The sequence below is a fragment of the Schistocerca gregaria genome, chromosome 2, assembly GCF_023897955.1.
Source record: "Schistocerca gregaria isolate iqSchGreg1 chromosome 2, iqSchGreg1.2, whole genome shotgun sequence".
NCBI lineage: Eukaryota > Metazoa > Arthropoda > Insecta > Orthoptera > Acrididae > Schistocerca > Schistocerca gregaria.
The window spans coordinates 446,779,354-446,798,993 of NC_064921.1; the positions used below are offsets into that span (position 1 = coordinate 446,779,354).

General features: G+C 44.5%; 1 protein-coding gene across 1 annotated transcript in view; it reads left to right on the forward strand.

Moving 5' to 3' along the window:
• Nucleotides 1-19,640, forward strand: part of LOC126325453 (alanine--tRNA ligase, cytoplasmic) — a 185,721-nt gene that overhangs the window by 8,875 nt on the left and 157,206 nt on the right. Inside the window, exon 3 of the mRNA XM_049995175.1 lies at nt 13,781-13,969. Coding sequence (XP_049851132.1) covers nt 13,781-13,969 — 189 coding nt within the window. The remainder of the gene's footprint in view (nt 1-13,780; nt 13,970-19,640) is intronic.

Below are 19,640 nucleotides of genomic sequence, written 5' to 3' on the forward strand. Positions count from 1 at the left end.
CTCTCGTTTTGGGATGCTGAATGGCGCAGTCTGACCACCCCTAACAAACTCCGTGCCGTCAAGGACACGACGACTGTGTGGCGGTCGTCCATGGAAGCCAACCGCAGGGACTCAGTCGTCCTTTGTCGGCTCCGCATTGGCCACACCCGACTCACGCACAGTTATTTACTGTGTCGTGAGGATCCCCCTCTTTGTCGTTGTGGGGCGTCCTTGATGGTGGTCCGTATTCTGTCGGAGTGCGCCCTTTTAACCGTGCTCAGGCAGACTTTTGCAATGCCTGACACGCTCTCTGCTCTTTTATCAGATGACTCTGCCATGGTGGACTTGGTTTTGTGTTTTATTCGGGCAGGGGGTTTTTATCCTTTAATCTGAGTGTTGTTTCTTTTTAGTGTTGATTCTGGCTTTTAGTCTCTGATTTTAAACTGAGTTTTTAAAGTGTTCTTGGTGGTTGGCTTTTCCTCTTTTTCTCTACGGTCGGCCAACCACCGTCACACTGTGTGTTTTAATTTGTTTTGTCTGGTCTCTGTCAGAGTATTTCATGTCCTGTTTCGTCTGCTGTCTTTCCTGTTGTTCGTTTTTTATTCTCTTCGGGTGGTTTTAGTTTTTATGGAACAAGGGACCGATGACCATAATAGTCTGGTCCCTTTAATCCCACAAACCAACCAACCAACCAACCAACCTACCTTTTGTGAAGCTCAAGGCCTAGGTTATATTGGAATGTGACAGTTTGGTTGAGAGTTGGCAAAGCCAGTGAATATCAAAACAAAAATAAAATTGCTGATACAAATTGATGCCTAGTGTGGTCAGAAAATCATATGTCCAACACTGCAGTTACCCACTTTGACACATTATTTGGAATAATCTGTATCACTTTAGGCACTTGAATTTAGCATATGTTAAAATTCAGAAGTAAGTAATAAACATTATTCTTTTCTTTTCACGTAAAAAAAATCCTGCCCCGAGACACAGGCACTCCAAAGATGACAGTGCGAACACCATTTTATAATTTAGATTTTTTTTTAATTCCAATCCAGAAAAGTAAATTTTTTTGTGTTAGCGGAAACATCTGATTCCACCTGTCTGCTTTGACCAATGATGTCACCAATATGGCGGAAACGACCATTCACAACAACTCCCATATCGTGACTATGACGTCATTTTGTAAACATGACAACAAACAGAAAAATAGATTGGAAAACCATCAGACACATATTCCTCCAAAAATATAATGAAACTAATGGGACAAGCAGGGGAAATGGGGTTTTTAGGTGGGGACAAACTAAAAATAAGCACACGCCACTAAACCAAATAACTAAAACAATAAAATAAAATGACCACAACTGTCCCAAAATCAATCAAAAACAATATCCACTGGAATTGAACACTTCCCATGACCTATATAGGTCAACAGCAACTACTGATACCACCCTATAAGTCTCAAAACTTTCTCCACCACCACCAAACTTAATCTTGCCACCAAAAAAAAGAAAAAAAAATCCTATAAAATCAGAACTAGAATCGAACACTTCCCTTGACCTATTATCCTTATCTCGACATATAGCCATCCCTGATCCGAGACGCCGGAACTTTAGTAAGCCTCACTTCCTCACGGCATGCTGAACACTTCACAACTTCAGCCAACAGGCTGAATAGCTGAAGAATTTTTATTAGAGACAACACACTGTCCCCCATCATTACTGACAATTGAAGACTGTTGACCTTGTCAGTCGTATCCATATCCCCCTGTGGGTTCGGGGTAAGAATAGGCCCACGGTATTCCTGCCTGTCGTAAGAGGCGACTAAAAGGAGTCTCAAACGTTTTGGCCTTGTGAGATGGTCCCCTAACGGGTTTGACCTCCATCCTTCTAAATTTTCCGAAGAGCGAGCCGATTGGGGAAGGGCGCCTTACAAGGAGCGATGTGTCCATCCTGCATTACCATCTCTAGCCAGGTTTGTCGTCATCACTTAGCAGTCCCGCTCACCTACCATTTCTTGGGTGTGGATTTGTTCTTGGGTGCAGTTTATTGCAGTCTGCTATGCTGTGTCGCTTTATGCGCCAATGACGATATTGGACTACATCACCTGAAATCCAGCACGGTAGCCAGTCCGTTGTGGTGGGGCCGCCATGTACCCTGTTGGTTGTAGCCCCCTGACTACACAGGGATCGCTCTGCTGATGCCAGCGCCGTTAACTCCCCACGTATGCCAAGGAGTAGATGCCTATCTCCTTGGGGCATTGGGACTCCCGGCAATGGCTATCCTGCCAGGTGGTCGTTGCTGAGGCTGGGTGGCGCCCGTGGGGAGGGCCCTTGGTCGGAGTAGGTGGCATCAGGGCGGATGACCCGCAATGAAGCGTGGTACATAATCTCTTGCTGGCGGCCAGCCGCCAGCAGTCTCTAAGCGTTCCAGGGCTCAATACAACGCAACTATATATTACCCCAAATCGTTCCCCTCCCTGGCTACACCATGGGAGGAACGAAAGACTAGATGCCAGCGAAACATACTCGCCCCGCTACCTGGTGTGTACGAGAGCTGATGGTGAATCCTTTACATCCATGAAGCCTCAGTTCTTCGTCGATCACTTAGAGGACAAGTTCGGGGAGGTAGAGGGCTTGTCCAAAATGCGCTCGGGCTCGGTTTTGATCAAATCGGCGTCTTCCGCCCAGTCCCGCCGGTTACTCGATTGTAACAAGCTGGGGGATGTTCCGGTTACAATCACGCCCCATAAGAGTCTTAATATGGTCCAGGGCATAATATTCCATCGGGACCTTCTATTGCAGTCCGATGTCGAGCTTCGCGCCAATTTAGAGCGGCGAGGTGTTCACTTCGTCCGGCGCGCACATCGTGGTCCAAGAGATAAGCAGGTTGCCACCAGTGCCTTCATCTTGGCCTTCGAGGGTGATACTTTACCTGAGAAGGTCAAGGTGATGGTCTATCGTTGTGACGTCAAGCCATATATCCCTCCCCCGATGCGGTGCTTTAAGTGCTGGAAGTTCGGGCATATGTCTTCCCGCTGTACTTCCAGCCTCACATGTCGAGATTGTGGACGCCCATCCCATCCCAATACTCCATGTGCTCCGCCTCCCATCTGTGTAAACTGCGGAGAGCACCACTCGCCTTGCTCGCCGGACTGCAGGATCTTCCAGAAGGAGCGCAAAATCATGGAGTATAAGACCCTGGACCGCCTGACATACACTGAGGCCAGGCAGAAGTTCGAACACCTCCATCCTGTTCGAATGACTCCCTCTTACGCCGCGGCTACTACTGTTATGGCCCCATTAGCTCTCCCTCAGACTGCCACCTCTCAGAGCCGGAATGCTACACCTGCCCCCTTGATGGTGGGGGGCACTTCACTCCCTGCTGCTCCTGCACTACCTGCCTCAGGAGCAGCAACCCCCCAACCATCGGGGACATCAGTCCCCACTTCTAAGCTGGGGAAGCCTCAAACTTCCCCGGCTCGACTAGCACGGAAAGGGTCCCTTGGGTCCCTTCCTTCCCAGGTTTCCACCTCTGGGAAGGGTGACGTCAGCCAATGGAAGAAAAGCAGACCAGCGGCTGGTCGTAGGGCTTCCCGCTCCTCCTCCGTCCCGGAGACTGACTCGCTGGAGCCCTCCCAGCCAATGAAACCCAAGGACCAGAGACACAAGACGAAGAAGAAGACCTCTAAGGCCAAGGGACACGCGGTGGCATCCACCCCACTGCTCCCTACAGGCCCTGCGTCCGAGGATAAGGTGGAGATCCGGGCGTCCGCTGAGAACCTGGATCTCGCCGGACCCTCAGACACCATGGAAGCAGATTGTACTGGTCCTCCATCGGTGGCAGCAGGTGACCCAGTGGCGTGATCTGCCTCCTCGGTCCCTTCACGCGTTTTTCGGACATGGACAAAGCGATACTCCAGTGGAACTGCAGCGCTTTTTTCCACCACCTTGCTGAGCTTCGCCAACTCATCAGCAGTCACCCTTTCCTCTGCATTGCCCTACAGGAAACTTGGTTTCCGGCAATGCGGACCCCTGCCCTACGTGGGTATCGGGGTTATTACAAGAACCGGGCAGCTTATGAGAGGGTATCTGGTGGAGTCTGCGTCTACATCCTTAACTCTGTCTACAGTGAATGTGTACCTCTTCACACACCTTTAGAGGCTGTCGCTGCAAGGATGTGGACGCCTCAGCCTATTACTGTCTGCAGTTTGTATCTTCCGCCAGATGGTGATGTCTCGCGTCATGTGTTGGCAGCATTGATCGCACGACTGCCTCCTCCTTTTGTTACTGGGCGACCTTAACGCCCATAACCCCCTGTGGGGTAGCGCCGCGATTACTGGCCGGGGTAGAGATGTCGAGACTCTTCTCTCGCAGCTTGACCTCTGCCAATTAAACACGGGAGAGCCGACACGTTTCAGCGGAGTCCATGGCACATTTTCGGCCATCGACCTTTCTATCTGCAGCCCCGGACTTTCACCATCCATCCACTGGAGTGTCCATGACGACTTATGTGGTAGTGACCATTTCCCCATCTTTCTGTCACTACCACAGCGTCACTCTTCTGAACGCCCCTCCAGATGGGCTCTGAATAAGGCTGATTGGGGCTTGTTCTCCTCTCTCGCCACTATCGCACCTCCTTCCCATGACACCATTGATGCGGTGGTTCAGTTGGTCACCACCGGCATCGTTTCTGCGGCGACATCTGCGATTCCCTGTTCATCCAGGTCCCCTCGGCGGAGGACTGTGCCTTGGTGGGCGCCCGAGATCGCAGAGGCGATTAGAGATCGCCGGCGGGCTCTTCAACGCCATAAGCGGCACCCGTCCTTGGAGAACCTCATCGTTTTTAAACAGCTCCGTGCCCGTGCCCGACGCCTTATTCGCCAACGGAAGCAGGAGTGCTGGGAACGGTATGTTTCCACCATTGGCGTCCATACCTCTGCATCGCAGGTTTGGGCTAAGATTAGGCGACTCCATGGCTATCGGCCACCTGTCTCTGTCCCTGGGCTTTCGCTGAATGGCGTGGTGTGTTCTGACTCCGACACAATCGCGGACCGGTTAGCAGCGCATTTTGCTCAGTGTTCCGCATCTACGAATTACCCACTGGCCTTCCGCTGGCGGAAAGAGCGGTTGGAAAGTTGGAGGCTTTCCTTTCACACGCGCCACGCGGAGTCGTACAATGCTCCTTTCAGCGACTGGGAATTCCAGAGTGCACTATCTGCTTGCCCTGATACGGCTCCTGGGCCAGACCGCATCCACAGCCAGATGCTGAAACACCTCTCTGTGAATTGCCAGCGACGCCTCCTAGATGTTTTCAACCGCATCTGGGTTGAGGGTGTGTTCCCGTCTCAATGGCGAGAAAGCATCGTCCTCCCCGTGTTGAAACCTAGCAAGAACCCGCTGGAGGTGGACAGCTACCGCCCCATAAGCCTCACCAACGTTCTTTGCAGGTTGCTAGAACGTATGGTGAGCCGGAGGTTGAGTTGGCTCCTCGAGTCTCGCGGCCTTCTGGCTCCGTCTCAGGGCGGGTTCCGTAAAGGCCGCTCTGCCGTCGATAATCTGGTCTTCCTAGAGTCTGCCGTCCGTACAGCCTTTGCACGCCGCCAACATCTGGTTGCCGTCTTCTTCGACATGCGGAAGGCGTACGATACGACTTGGCGATATCACATCCTGGCCACACTTCATGGGTGGTGTCTTAGGGGCCCGCTCCCGATTTTTATTCAGAATTTTCTGTCGTATCGTTCCTTCCGCGTGCAAGTTGCTGCGTCCCATAGTTCCTCCCGGGTCCAGGAGAACGGGGTCCCACAGGGGTCTGTCCTCAGTGTCTCCCTGTTTTTAATTGCGATCAATGGGCTCGCTGAGGCGGTGGGATCGTCCGTCGCAGCTTCGTTGCATGCAGACGACTTCTGCCTCTACTACAGCTAGTTGCAGTTGCTGAGCACCAGCTGCAGGGCACTATCCGCAAGGCGCAGTCGTGGGCTGTAGCGCACGGCTTCCAGTTTTCGGCCGCTAAGACCTGCGTTATGCATTTCTGCCGGCGTCGCACGGTTCACCCTGAGCCACGCCTTTACCTTGACGGTGAACCTCTTGCTGTGGTAGAAACGCATCGGTTCTTGGGACTGGTATTTGATGCCCGGTTGACTTGGCTGCCTCATATTAGGCAGCTTAAACAAACATGCTGGCGGCATTTAAACGCTCTCCGTTGCCTTAGCCACACCGGATGGGGTGCCGATCGGTCCACCCTTCTCCGGCTGTATCAAGCGCTGATCCAGTCCCGCCTTGATTATGGGTGTGTGGCTTATGGTTCGGCATCGCCATCAGCGTTGCAATTGCTGGATCCCATCCATCACTGCGGGATCCGACTCGCCACAGGAGCATTTCGGACAAGCCCTGTTGACAGCTTACTTGTGGAGGCTGGTGTTCCTCCATTGCGGATCCGGCGCGACCGACTTCTGGCCGCTTATGCTGCCCACGTTTGTAGTTTGCCAGGGCATCCCAACTGCCGTCTCCTGTTCCCGCACTCGATCGTCCATCTTCCAGACAATCGCGGTTCGCATCCGGGCTCTACTGTGTGGGATTGAGTTTTTTCCTCTCCCACCTGTTTTCCGCGCCAATCTCCGTCTGCCCCCTTGGTGTGTGCGCCGACCATGCATTCGGCTGGATTTGTCACAGGGTCCGAAAGACTCGGTCCCTCCTCCGGCCCTCCGCCGCCGCTTTGTTTCTCTCCTTGCCGAGTTTCCCGGATCTGCCGTGGCCTATACCGACGGTTCGATGGTCTCTGGTCGCACTGGTTACACTCTTACTCTAGAGGATCATTGTGAGCAACGGTCACTGGCATCCGGGAACAATGTACACACTGCCGAGTTGGTTGCCATCTATCGCGCCCTAGAGTATATCCGCTCCCGCTCAGGTGAGTCCTTTGTCATCTTTAGTGACTCCCTGAGTGGTTTACGAGTTCTTGACCAGTGCTTTCCTCGTTCCCGTCTGGTGATGGCCATCCACGAGTCGCTCCATGCTCTTGCCCGTTGCGGCCGCTCCGTGGTCTTTGTTTGGACCCCAGGTCATGTCGGCATCCCGGGCAATGAGCGGGTTGACACACTGGCTAAACAGGCCTAATGGAGTGTGATCTCCTGTCGCTTTTGCGCCAGAAAGTGCTTGGTGCCTGGGGTGACGTGTGGCGCACCCTGCCCACGCCCAACGAACTTCGGGCGGTGAAGGAGACGACCGGTGTGTGGCGCTCCTCCATGCGGGCCTCTCGGAAGGACTCTGTCGTCCTCTGCCGGCTGCGCGTTGGCCACACGTGGCTGATGCACGGCCATTTGTTGCGCCGGGAGGACCCACCGCTATGTCGCTGCGGGGCAGCTCTGACGGTGGTCCACATTTTGGTGGACTGCCCGCTTTTAACAGGACTCAGGCAGACGTTTGCGCTGCCTGCTACCCTCCCTGCCCTTTTAGGTGATGACGTTGCTATGGCGGACCTCGTGTTGAGTTTTATTCGGGCAGGGGGTTTTTATCGTATGATTTGAGTGTTTGTCCTTTTATTTCCTGTATTGACTTGGGCCTTTGGCCTGTGGTTTTAAACTGTGGGTTTTAATGTCATTTGGTGGTTGGCTTTTCCTTATTTTCATGGTCGGCGAACCACCTTCACACTCGGTGTGATTTTAGTTCCGTTTGTCTGGTCTTTGTCTGTCTTTCTTGTATCGTGTCCTCCCTTGTATCAGTTCTCCGTTTTTAACGACTGACAGTTTTTATTTCGTGTGATTTTATCGTGGAACAAGGGACCGATGACCTTAGCAGTCTGGTCCCTTCAATCCCACACCCAACCAACCAACCATCATATCCATACCTACCAGAGACATAAACAAAATGATTTACCAAAATTCACACACGACGAACAGAAAAAAAACTACAATAACATCGACATAACAAAACCAAAATCGTTAACTCACTGAACAATATTCCGCTGAAAGCACAGTCACCACTGATACCACACACATGCAATGCTGCCACGTAAATGAACCCCATAAGCCACATAGCACCCTACCCATATACACACCACCAGAGAGAACCATCGACTGCAACAATAAGCCACCTATAAACACGCCACACAAGCAAAGTAAACCAGAAACATCACCTAATACACAACACACAAACACACCACCAGGGAGCACCCATCAAAACAACACCTACAAAAACGCCCTGTTGATTAGTACTATGTAGTACTGTATTCTCTGCATAGGAGAGTTCCCACTTTTAAGTTGGATAGGTTTTATTTTAAAACATATATTTTTTTTTTTTTTTCATAGTTAATGTATGTCTTTACTGAGGATCTTTCTTGCTAATTTCTTTGTTACAGTGTTAATTTCTATTGTCTTTGTTGCAGTTATTTCTTATCACTTTCTTAGTTGCAGGTATTTCTTGTCACTTTCTTTGTTTCAGGTATTGTCACTTTCTTTGTTTCAGGTATTTCTTGTCTCTTTCTTTGTTGCAGTTATGTCTTGTCTCTTTCTTTGTTACAGTTATGTCTTGTCTCTTTCTTTGTTGCAGTTATGTCTTGTCTCTTTCTTTGTTGCAGTTACGTCTTGTCTCTTTCTTTGTTGCAGTTACGTCTTGTCTCTTTCTTTGTTGCAGTTAAGTCTTGTCTCTTTCTTTGTTGCAGTTACGTCTTGTCTCTTTCTTTGTTGCAGTTACGTCTTGTCTCTTTCTTTGTTGCAGTTACGCCTTGTCTCTTTCTTTGTTGCAGTTACGCCTTGTCTCTTTCTTTGTTGCAGTTATGTCTTGTCTCTTTCTTTGTTGCAGTTATGTCTTGTCTCTTTCTTTGTTGCAGTTATGTCTTGTCTCTTTCTTTGTTGCAGTTATGTCTTGTCTCTTTCTTTGTTGCAGTTATGTCTTTTCACTTTCATTCTTGCAGATATTTCTTACACTTTGTTGTAGTTTCTTGTCCGTTTCTTTGTTGTGGTTGTTCATTGCAGGTTTCTCTATTGTAGTCGTTCAATGCTAATTTGTTTACTGAAGAGGCTTCTGAGAAATATGAGACCATCTAGTGAGTTCTGTGTTTTCATGAGGAATTTGCCAGTTGACACAGCTGCAGTGTTTTTTGTGAAAAAGGCAGTTGAAATGTTTTTTGACAGGGGCCACAGGAGAGTGAAGTGTTCTGACAATTTACACATCCACAAAAGAGTGATATATAAGACAAATAGAGGAAGAATTAAATACTTTGAATTAGTCAAGTACAGAACTAGGTGTCAGTCCTGTTAAGAAACGATGGCCGGTGAAGTAGTCATAAGCTCTGTGCATCAAGAAACCGCAGAGAAATTACTAAAGCTGTGGATGAATACACTACAACAAAACTGACCCCTCTTCAAAGTAGAAATTCCATCTTTAGAAGAAAATGAATCAAAGCACTCTTGCATCTCTTGCCTGGAATTTTTCACGAATATCAATTGAGCTGTTGCATACTGTGCATCCTAAAGTGAAAAGTTGCAAGTTTTAACACTTTTGATATTTTCAGAGAAAACAGTTTTTAGCCATGTTCCATCAATATCAAATTCATGGTAGGCAAATCAGGAAATGTGAAGTCTGTAAAATGAGTCTTTGAAAGACCAGATCCTTATTATGGTCATCCTATAGAAGCAGCTTAAGTTAGAAAAGTGCAGTCATTTTATCTGGACTATAAATGGGACTGTTCTCGCCAGAGTGCCAACAAAATATGCTCTATAACTGTAAGAGCTGAAGGTAAAAAAGTTGTGAAAGTGAAGAGGTACATGACGGGAAGATCAAAATTTTATGCACTACGATGTAAGTGGGTAATTCCACACCCACCTAGAGATGTCTGTCTATGTGCGTACTGCACGAATTTTTAACTTTGTGTGGGTACTTTGAAGAACTTCCTGGAGCATATGACATATGACACCTTAGTTGGGCAAGTGAAGACATTAGTAGTCTGTGGCATAAAGCGAGAGACTTGTTTGTTTCAAGTATGTGATGACTGCCCTGGAAAGGGAGGACTGTCTTTACAGACACTTGGCGTGGAAGACAAAGCAGATAACACTGCAGAAATTACGTGTGTGACATGTGAGGAAAATAAATTGAGAAAACTGTTGGCTTTGACAGTTTCATTGATGAACATAGTAAATGGTCAGTGAAAACAGTAACACATCAGCATCTGAAGAAATTGCAACACATTGCAGAAGTGAGAGGTTGTGTACAGGCTGAAGAACTATGTTTGGTACTTCACTGTGGTTTTGCTGAGAACTGGTCTGTAACTCTCCCACAAGGGTATGATGGGAGTAATGACCAGGTTTCTATTTTTATAGGAATGACATTTTTTTTGAAACAAGACCGCAAGTGTTGTAGTTGTAAGTGACGACACAGGACACAATTGCTAGCAATTGCAAAATTCTTCAACTGCAAACAGAGGCAGAGAAGACAATCATCATTTCTGATGGTGTTCCTAGTCATTTTAAAAATCATTGCCAGCTGTTTGAACTAAGTAAGTCGCTTGTGCCAACTGACTGGATATACAGTGCTGCTGCTCACAGGAAGGGGCCTTGTGAAGCTGTAGGCGGTCTGCTGAAGCACCATGCTACCAAACGTAATCTTTCCAGACCAAATACAGCTTGATTCAGAATGCCGAAGACTTTGAGAGTCGTAAAATCTTACACATCCGCAGCCCTCATTCTTTTGTCCAAAGAGGAAATTGAACAATTCTGTGAACAGAAAAAAGAAGAATGGTCTAAACAAACTACTAGGATTTCAGAAGACTCATTTTTGGGCTCAAAGTGATGAGCGAATTCATATTGGTTGCACTTTAAAGAGCAAGAAAGAAGAAACTTTGTTCAGCCAACACCTCAGAAACAGCAGGATAATATTCAGATTCACAGCCTGAGAAGAGGTATGTTTGTGGCATGTGTGTATGACTGTGACTGGTGGATTGCAGAGATTGTAGATGCTAGTTATGAGTTAAACAAAATTGTATTGAACTTAATGCTACCACATGGACCAGCTGCTGGATATAGGTTTCCAGCTGAAGGACAGCAACACCACCATCAGTGCTCACTTCCTGCTCACAATGTTTTGAAGTGCTCCAGTTTCTATTGGTTCATCAGGAAGGCATCACTCTTTAGCAAAGTAAGATATTGAAGCATTGGAAAACATCTTTAGTTCATAGACTGGCTAATTTCAGTACAAAACAGAATGCACAGAAGTTGTATAAATTGAAACCTTAAAGTTGTTGGACCTTTCACATACATTTTAGAACCATTTAAAATGCTTGATAAATGAGTCTCTTACTCATCTCTCAAATCTAAAATTATGTTAAATAAGGCTAGGTTTTGATTTTTATGATGATGTGGTAATAAGACAGGTTTTATGTATGGCAAAAATTCCAATTAATTATAAAAAAAAACTGTTCAACCCAAAAGTGGAAGCTCTCCTTTTCAGGGAATGTAGAAGTGTATATTACGAATTAACAGATAAAGAATCAAAATTTTATGGCTTGGCATTTTTGAAAAAAATCTTTTCCATACATTATATAAAAATGTTCACAGTGCTATAGCAAAAGAACTTTGACAGTTAAGTCCAAATAGAGGATTTAAAACACACACATACACACACACACACAAATCTAAAACTGTTCCAGAGATACAGCATTTTAAAATTCTTCCAAAATTCGCATCTTCAAAATGGTATGCGCTGTGTCATCTTTGGAGGGCTGTATCTCGGAGCAGAATTTTGTTGTAGAAAACAAAAAGTACATTTTCATTACTTAGTTCTTCATTCTAACGTATACTTAATTCAATGTCATCTTAGACTAAGAAGTTAAGATTTTTTCCTAGCCTCCCTGAATTGATATAGACTGTGTCATTTACAATTTCACTTATCACTCTGGTGACATCATTAAATTCTATCCCAGTGGAAGCAAATTACAAACCAAAGGAAATTATGAATGTCCATTGTTCTTTGCTAGAGACAACACACTCGCAATTGAAGACAGGTGCCGAAAAATGGACTAACCCTCAAAAGTAAAAGCTTAGAGGAGGATTGACAGAAATTATGGTATCTTCCAATTTATGTAACCTTTATAGCTGCAGTGTACTTCACAATATCCATCAACCATGAAACAATAGTATCTGAAACATAGTAAGTCGTTAATGAAGTCTGAGTGGTATCATTATTTGCCCTTAACCTATGTAGGTAAAATGAACTTCACAGCACCTACCACAACGAAAAACCAGTGTTAACATAGGAACCAAATGATACACCAATACGGGCATGTATCGGGTGTCATTCACTTCAATTTGCATATACAGGGTGGTCAGAAGCAGTTTGGAAAGCTTTTAAGTATGCTGCAGAGTAGGTTGTGTATGTTACACTGTTTCTGAGTCAGTTAGCAGTGAAGTTAGACAGTCAGCACTCTGCCTTTGATGGTGTCACCAAACGTGTTCTTCGTTATGTTTCCTAATACTGAACAGGAGAGATACAAAACTTGGATGTGGCATGATAGTGAGGATTGTACCCGAGTGAAAGTGTGAGCAGTTTCGTGCGCTATCATCTATGCTATAAGAACACGGCCACTTGAATGTGTGCATGCAATGCCCTGATTGCTTAACTTCAATGCTAATTAACTCAGAAACATACCATTTTTTCCTAACAATTATTTCTCAAAACAACCCACCCTCCAACACCCTTACCAACTTTCCAGACTGTTTCTGAACACCATGTATAGCTAAAATGATATCCACAATACACCCTTAGCACATCAATAGTTCTAATAAAATCTTAAAAAATGTATTCCCACATATTAACAACATATATGCCTATCAAAAAACACAGCCATATTTTAAAAAAAAGAAGATACCAAAATCAGTATGTGGACCTTACAACAAAAAGGTGAGTATACAGTAATAAAAGAGAATACCTGTCCCAAAACCAACCAGTACTCCTTTTTCTACACCATGCAAAAAAAAGTTTTAAAATTAAAAAAAAAGACTCCTTTTAAAATAAACCCTAACAAACAGAACCAATCAATAACTGAACAATCGCTGACAGCTGCCTCAAGGACAAAAAATCGCATGGATGAGTTATAGAAAAAGTAACATGTCAAAGAAAACATTGACACACGTCACCAGCCTAAACCAGATTCACCACCAAATTGATCACCATCGCTGCTGTTGGAGGGAGACACTTGGCCATTTTCATAAGCATTGCACATTTTCTTAGATACGACTTATTATACCAGTACACCATACTTCAGAAGGCAAGTTACTGTGCTCATGGAATTGCACATCTCCTCAATGAACATGCGACATTACTATTGGATCTCTCTCACAACTGACACATACAATGACTTTTTACAAATAATGCATCAAGCAGCTATCCTGACTTTGATTCACAAGCAAGTACCAACTTAAACAGAATAATTGCTTCAAAACACCCTCTTTTCTCATTCAAACTTGACAGCTTTCGAAAAACTTTCCATATGATTCCACACACCATATCATCATTGTGACAGGTAAGAGCTGACACTTGGTATCAAAAACTTCAGCTGACTTCATAAAACCTATTGAAATCAGAAAGAGCTGCCTGAGGGCAAAAGTGTTTTCGGTTGGAGAAATATATTTGTTGTATATATGATATAGATTACTTGAAAAGGAACTCCCTTCACTTTTTTCCTATCATTTTTGACATTGCTTTTTAGAGCACACCTTCATATTGTTAACTTTATTTCCAGTTTTGAGATTTTGTTGAAATGTAAAAAATTGTGTAGATGAATACTTATTCCGGTGTATATTTCCTGTTTACCAGTTTAAACCAATATTTTTGGGGAATGTGGATCCCAACAGTGAAATGTCAAAATGGATCAGAGCTACAAATACCCAAAAGTGCATTCGAGCTGGAGGTAAACATAACGATTTGGATGATGTTGGTAAAGATGTTTACCATCATACATTTTTTGAAATGTTGGGAAATTGGTCATTTGGTGATTATTTCAAGGTATGTACAAATTTAGTTGTTAATAAGACATTTGCTTGCTAACTGTACAGTTATGGAATACAGTTTTTCACAAATAAAGAATAGTTTTTGCACAGTAAAGAAAGGAAGAAGGTTGGTGTTTAATGTTCTTTCGGTGTCAAGGTCATTGGAGATGTGCCAGGTCAGATGGATGACATTGGTGGAGGAAATTTGCCATGATTGCGTTGAGAGATGGTGGTGGTGATTTAGCATGCTTCAGGGAAAGTACAAAAACCAGAATCAGTAAGTTGGAATGTGATTTGAGCGACACTCTTATTCAAGAAGAGTCAAGTGTCAGCCAGGACACAGCTTAACATAAGGAAAGGCGACTGCGAGAGTACAAAGTAGTCCAAAATGGAAAAAGAAGTATAAATACTTAAATTTTGTCATTTGGCATTCTGAGTTGTACATCTTGGGCTTAAATTGAATCTGTTATATAACCATTTGGATCAGAAAATGTGAGAAATTGTAGTTTCAATGAGGCAAGGAATCCAGTGAAGCTGTGGGTGTTGTGATAAAGTAGTTAAAAAGAGACAAAGAAATGGTAAGATACATAGGGATGTCTGTACAGAACCTGGAAAGAAGCAAGGGAGAAAACAGATAATGTAGAAAAAAATAAAGAAAAGCTTTACTGTTCGTGAAGTCATGAGCAGAAGAAACGTGAGTTGTTGAGATGTGGTACAGAAGTATCAGACATATGTCATGTACATTGGTGAACCAGCACAGCAGATTACAAATAAGAGAGACTACAATGACCTTGGCACTACAAACGAAATTCACTTTATATCCTTGTTATTGTAAATTATTGGTATAAAATTTTAGAACTAATAGTTATGAAAATGCTTTTAACAGGCTCAAAAAAGTTTTGCTTTGGTAACTCATAGTAGGATATTGACTTATTAAACACAAAGTACGGATATATTAAAAACAAAGATTCCAAGACTTACCAAGCGGGAAAGCGCCGGTAGACGGGCACAATAAAATAACACACACACACACACACACACACACACACACACACACACAATTTCGAGCTTTCGCAACCGGCGGCTGCTTTGTCAGGAAAGAGTGAAGGAAAAGGAAAGATGAAAGGATGTGGGATTTAAGGGAGAGGGTAAGGAGTCATTCCAATCCCGGGAGTGGAAAGACTTACCTTAGGGGGAAAAAAGGAGAAGTATATACTCTCACGCGTGCGCACACACATACATCCATCCATCCATACATACATACATACATACATACATACACAGACACAAGCGAATAATTTGATTTCCCAGTAAGATTCATTTTAAAAAACTGAATTCATAAATGTAGAAAAAGTTTTAAATATTTGTAACTTTTAAAGTGAGCTTTGAGTTCATAAAATTGTATGATTTTGGCAAATTTGAGACTGTGCTTCACTTTTAATTTTTGTAGCAAATTCAGAACTTCTTTCACTCAAGTTAAAACATGCTATAATTAATTTAATTTTTATAATGGAAAACACCTAATTTCAAATCATCAGTAATCTTTTTGGAGTCTATGCTATCTAATGTTTATGAACTTGTAGCTATAAACGTTTCTCAATGCAAGAAATGAGCTTGTTTCTTAATATGACAAAGCATTGAAAATCTGCACCAGAAGTTAAACGGCTAAGTGGAATAAATGTATTAACTATCAGGATAACAACAAATACACTCCTGGAAATTGAAATAAGAACACCGTGAATTCATTGTCCCAGGAAGGGGAAACTTTATTGACACATTCCTGGTGTCAGATACATCACATGATCACACTGACAGAACCACAGGCACATAGACACAGGCAACAGAGCATGCACATTGTCGGTACTAGTACAGTGTATATCCACCTTTCGCAGCAATGCAGGCTGCTATTCTCCCATGGAGACGATTGTAGAAATGCTGGATGTAGTCCTGTGGAATGGCTTGCCATGCCATTTCCACCTGGCGCCTCAGTTGGACCAGCGTTCGTGCTGGACGTGCAGACCGCGTGAGACGACGCTTCATCCAGTCCCAAACATGCTCAATGGGGGACAGATCCGGAGATCTTGCTGGCCAGGGTAGTTGACTTACACCTTCTAGAGCACGTTGGGTGGCACGGGATACATGCGGACGTGCATTGTCCTGTTGGAACAGCAAGTTCCCTTGCCGGTCTAGGAATGGTCGAACGATGGGTTCGATGACGGTTTGGATGTACCGTGCACTATTCAGTGTCCCCTCGACGATCACCAGAGGTGTACGGCCAGTGTAGGAGATCGCTCCCCACACCATGATGCCGGGTGTTGGCCCTGTGTGCCTCGGTCGTATGCAGTCCTGACTGTGGCGCTCACCTGCACGGCGCCAAACACGCATACGACCATCATTGGCACCAAGGCAGAAGCGACTCTCATCGCTGAAGACGACACGTCTCCATTCGTCCCTCCATTCACGCCTGTCGCGGCACCACTGGAGGTGGGCTGCACGATGTTGGGGCGTGAGCGGAAGACGGCCTAACGGTGTGCGGGACCGTAGCCCAGCTTCATGGAGACGGTTGCGAATGGTCCTCGCCGATACCCCAGGAGCAACAGTGTCCCTAATTTGCTGGGAAGTGGCGGTGCGGTCCCCTACGGCACTGCGTAGGATCCTGCGGTCTTGGCGTGCATCGCTGCGGTCCGGTCCCAGGTCGACGGGCACGTGCACCTTCCGCCAACCACTGGCGACAACATCGATGTACTGTGGAGACCTCACGCCCCACGTGTTGAGCAATTCGGCGGTACGTCCACCCGGCCTCCCGCATGCCCACTATACGCCCTCACTAAAAGTCCGTGAACTGCACATACGGTTCACGTCCACTCTGTCGCGGCATGCTACCGGTGTTAAAGACTGCGATGGAGCTCCGTACGCCACGGCAAACTGGCTGACACTGACGGCGGCGGTGCACAAATGCTGCGCAGCTAGCGCCATTCAACGGCCAACACTGCGGTTCCTGGTGTGTCCGCTGTGCCGTGCGTGTGATCATTGCTTGTACAGCCCTCTCGCAGTGTCCGGAGCAAGTATGGTGGGTCTGACACACCGGTGTCAATGTGTTCTTTTTTCCATTTCCAGGAGTGTACATTTCAATAATACTGCATAATGCACCATTTGTCCTCTGCATGGAACTAGTTAATTATGATTAATTTTCATATGCTGAATTCGTACTTTATTTTAGTTTTTCTCCTTGAAATACAGTTTCTTCTGGATATCAGTTTTTTTGCTGTTGTGAAAATATGATATAATTTAATGGAAATAAGTTTCAGTTCACATGCAACAGGGAAACTTTATTCTCTGTGTAATCTGATTTCTATTTGTCCATCTAATGTTAATTGTCATAATTCTGCTGTGTGCTGCCACCTGGTGGGTTTCCCTGCAATTTTGCAGAAAGAGTATTGGTGCTACACTGTAATGGCAATTACTATAATATTGTGTTTTGTGCTAATGTGAAGTTAGTATTGTGAGTATTCTGTCAGAAACCTTTGTACAGCCTGTCTAGATAATGTGTAAATAAACCCAGTAAGTTTTGTTACATATGTGCGGAATATATAGTGAAAAGTCAGAAGTATATCATACTCCTGTAGTTAAGAAGGCATGTGAGTTGTATTTTGACTGCAGACTTGGGAACCAAGATAAGTCTGTTGCTTCGTATATTTGTTATTATGTATGAGCAAGTAACTTGCGTAAGTGGCTGTACAGTTCTTGAGCATCAATGCCATTTAGGCTAACAATGGTGTGGCGTGAATAGCAGGATCATGCCATTGACTAATACTTTTGCTTGACCAAAATGAGAGAGTATTCTACAAAGTCAGATGGTGCTATTCATGGAGCAGGGTGGTGCAGTGGTTAGCACAGTGGACTCGCATTCAGGAGGGCAATGCCTGCGCCCGGCCATCCTGATTTAGGCTTTCCGTGATTCCCCTAAAGCGCTTCAGGCAAATGCCAGATGATTCCTTTGAAAGAGCATGGCCAATTTCCTTCCCTAATCTGATGGGATCGATGACCTCAGTCAATATCACCTCTGTAGGGTCTTTAATCTGTCATAGGCACAATCTGAGTTACTGGCTTCATGATTGCCAGGATGGAATTAACTTGCTCAGGGTTTTAAAATGACTTCGTGTAGGAGGCACCAGAGTAAGTTCGTGTACTGTACTGACAGTCAGTGGTTTGTTTGGAACATTGCGTCATGTTGGTTTGTTTGGAGCATTGCGTCATGTTGGTTTGTTTGGAGCATTGCGTCATGTTGGTTTGTTTGGAGCATTGCGTCATGTTCACAACCCTGAGGAATGGAGGCTCTTTATCAGTTCCTTGAAATCAAGTTTAAACAGCAGTCCTCCTTTGTAAAGATACAAAATATTCCTCAGCTCTGCCGATCCTTGGTTAACACGAAAGAGACTTGTGAAACTATGCAAGACTCAGTCAGTTACTTACTCTATAATATGAATACCTGAGAATTGTGTGCAAATCTGAAAGTAAAGGGCTATTGAATGGTATGCAACTAGATTAGACAAAGTACTACTTCTTTCCATGCTAGTGGGACAGCCACAACAAGAAAGAACATTACGTAAGAGTTGCCTAAGCGAAATTCGTACATTCCAAGTAAGATGAGTGTTGTATGAGTTGTTAGTGAACCCTGAAGATACGTATTTCCTACCCTTGCATATTAAAATGCAGTTAATGGTGATATTTGTAAAAGGGCTGGCCAAAGAAAGGGAAGCTTATGCGCGTCTTAAAGACAGTTATGCAACTTCAGCAGTGTGAAGATTGAAGAGGGAGTATGTAATGGCCCCCAAATATGAGAGCTTACGCAAGATACAGATTTCACCAACTTGTTAAGTGAGACTGAAAAAAATACATGGAATGCCTTCAAGTCCGTGTATGCCTGTGCTTGGAAATTATGAATCTGACTACTATAAAGAAATTGCGAATAACTTTATGTTTCCAAAATGTGAAGTGTCATACATCGCTGAAGTATGTCCTCGATTGCCATCTTGGCAGATACAAGTGAAGAACCAGGGGAACCTTTTTGTAATTTGTAAAATTTTGTTCGAATAATCTACTAAAGAAAATCAGATTGAATAATTATTTAGAGCAGTCAGTTGAGGTATTTAAAAAATAATCATAATTACAACCATGTGCGTGTGAGCACTCGCGCACATGCAACTTTATTGTCAATTAAATTCTCAATTGTCTGCAAGATGTTCTAGAGCAGGCATTTTATTGCAGTTGCACTCTTCTGTCAAACAAAGATTTTTCCTCACTTACAAGCTACCTAGAATATTGTACTATAAGTTATTAGTGAACGAAAACTTTGACTTTTTGTTTCCAAACTTTGATATTAATCATAACATAAAATGTGCAGAGCTCAGACATATAAGATGGACTGCAACATGTTACTTCAAGTTCTTATCAAAATGTACACCTAAGAATATTCTGTTTCGTTTATTTATTTATCCTGATGCATAATTTCAAGTAGTGTGATAAAGACTGATGGGCTACTGAATTGCTTGTTTTATGGTTGACCTAAATTCAATGACAGTCCATTTGCAGAGAACAAGTTGTTAATTTCTGGGAAAATATTATTTTACATTATCAAGTGTTTAAGCAACTCCCTCAGACTTGATAATAATTCTTGCATCCTCAAC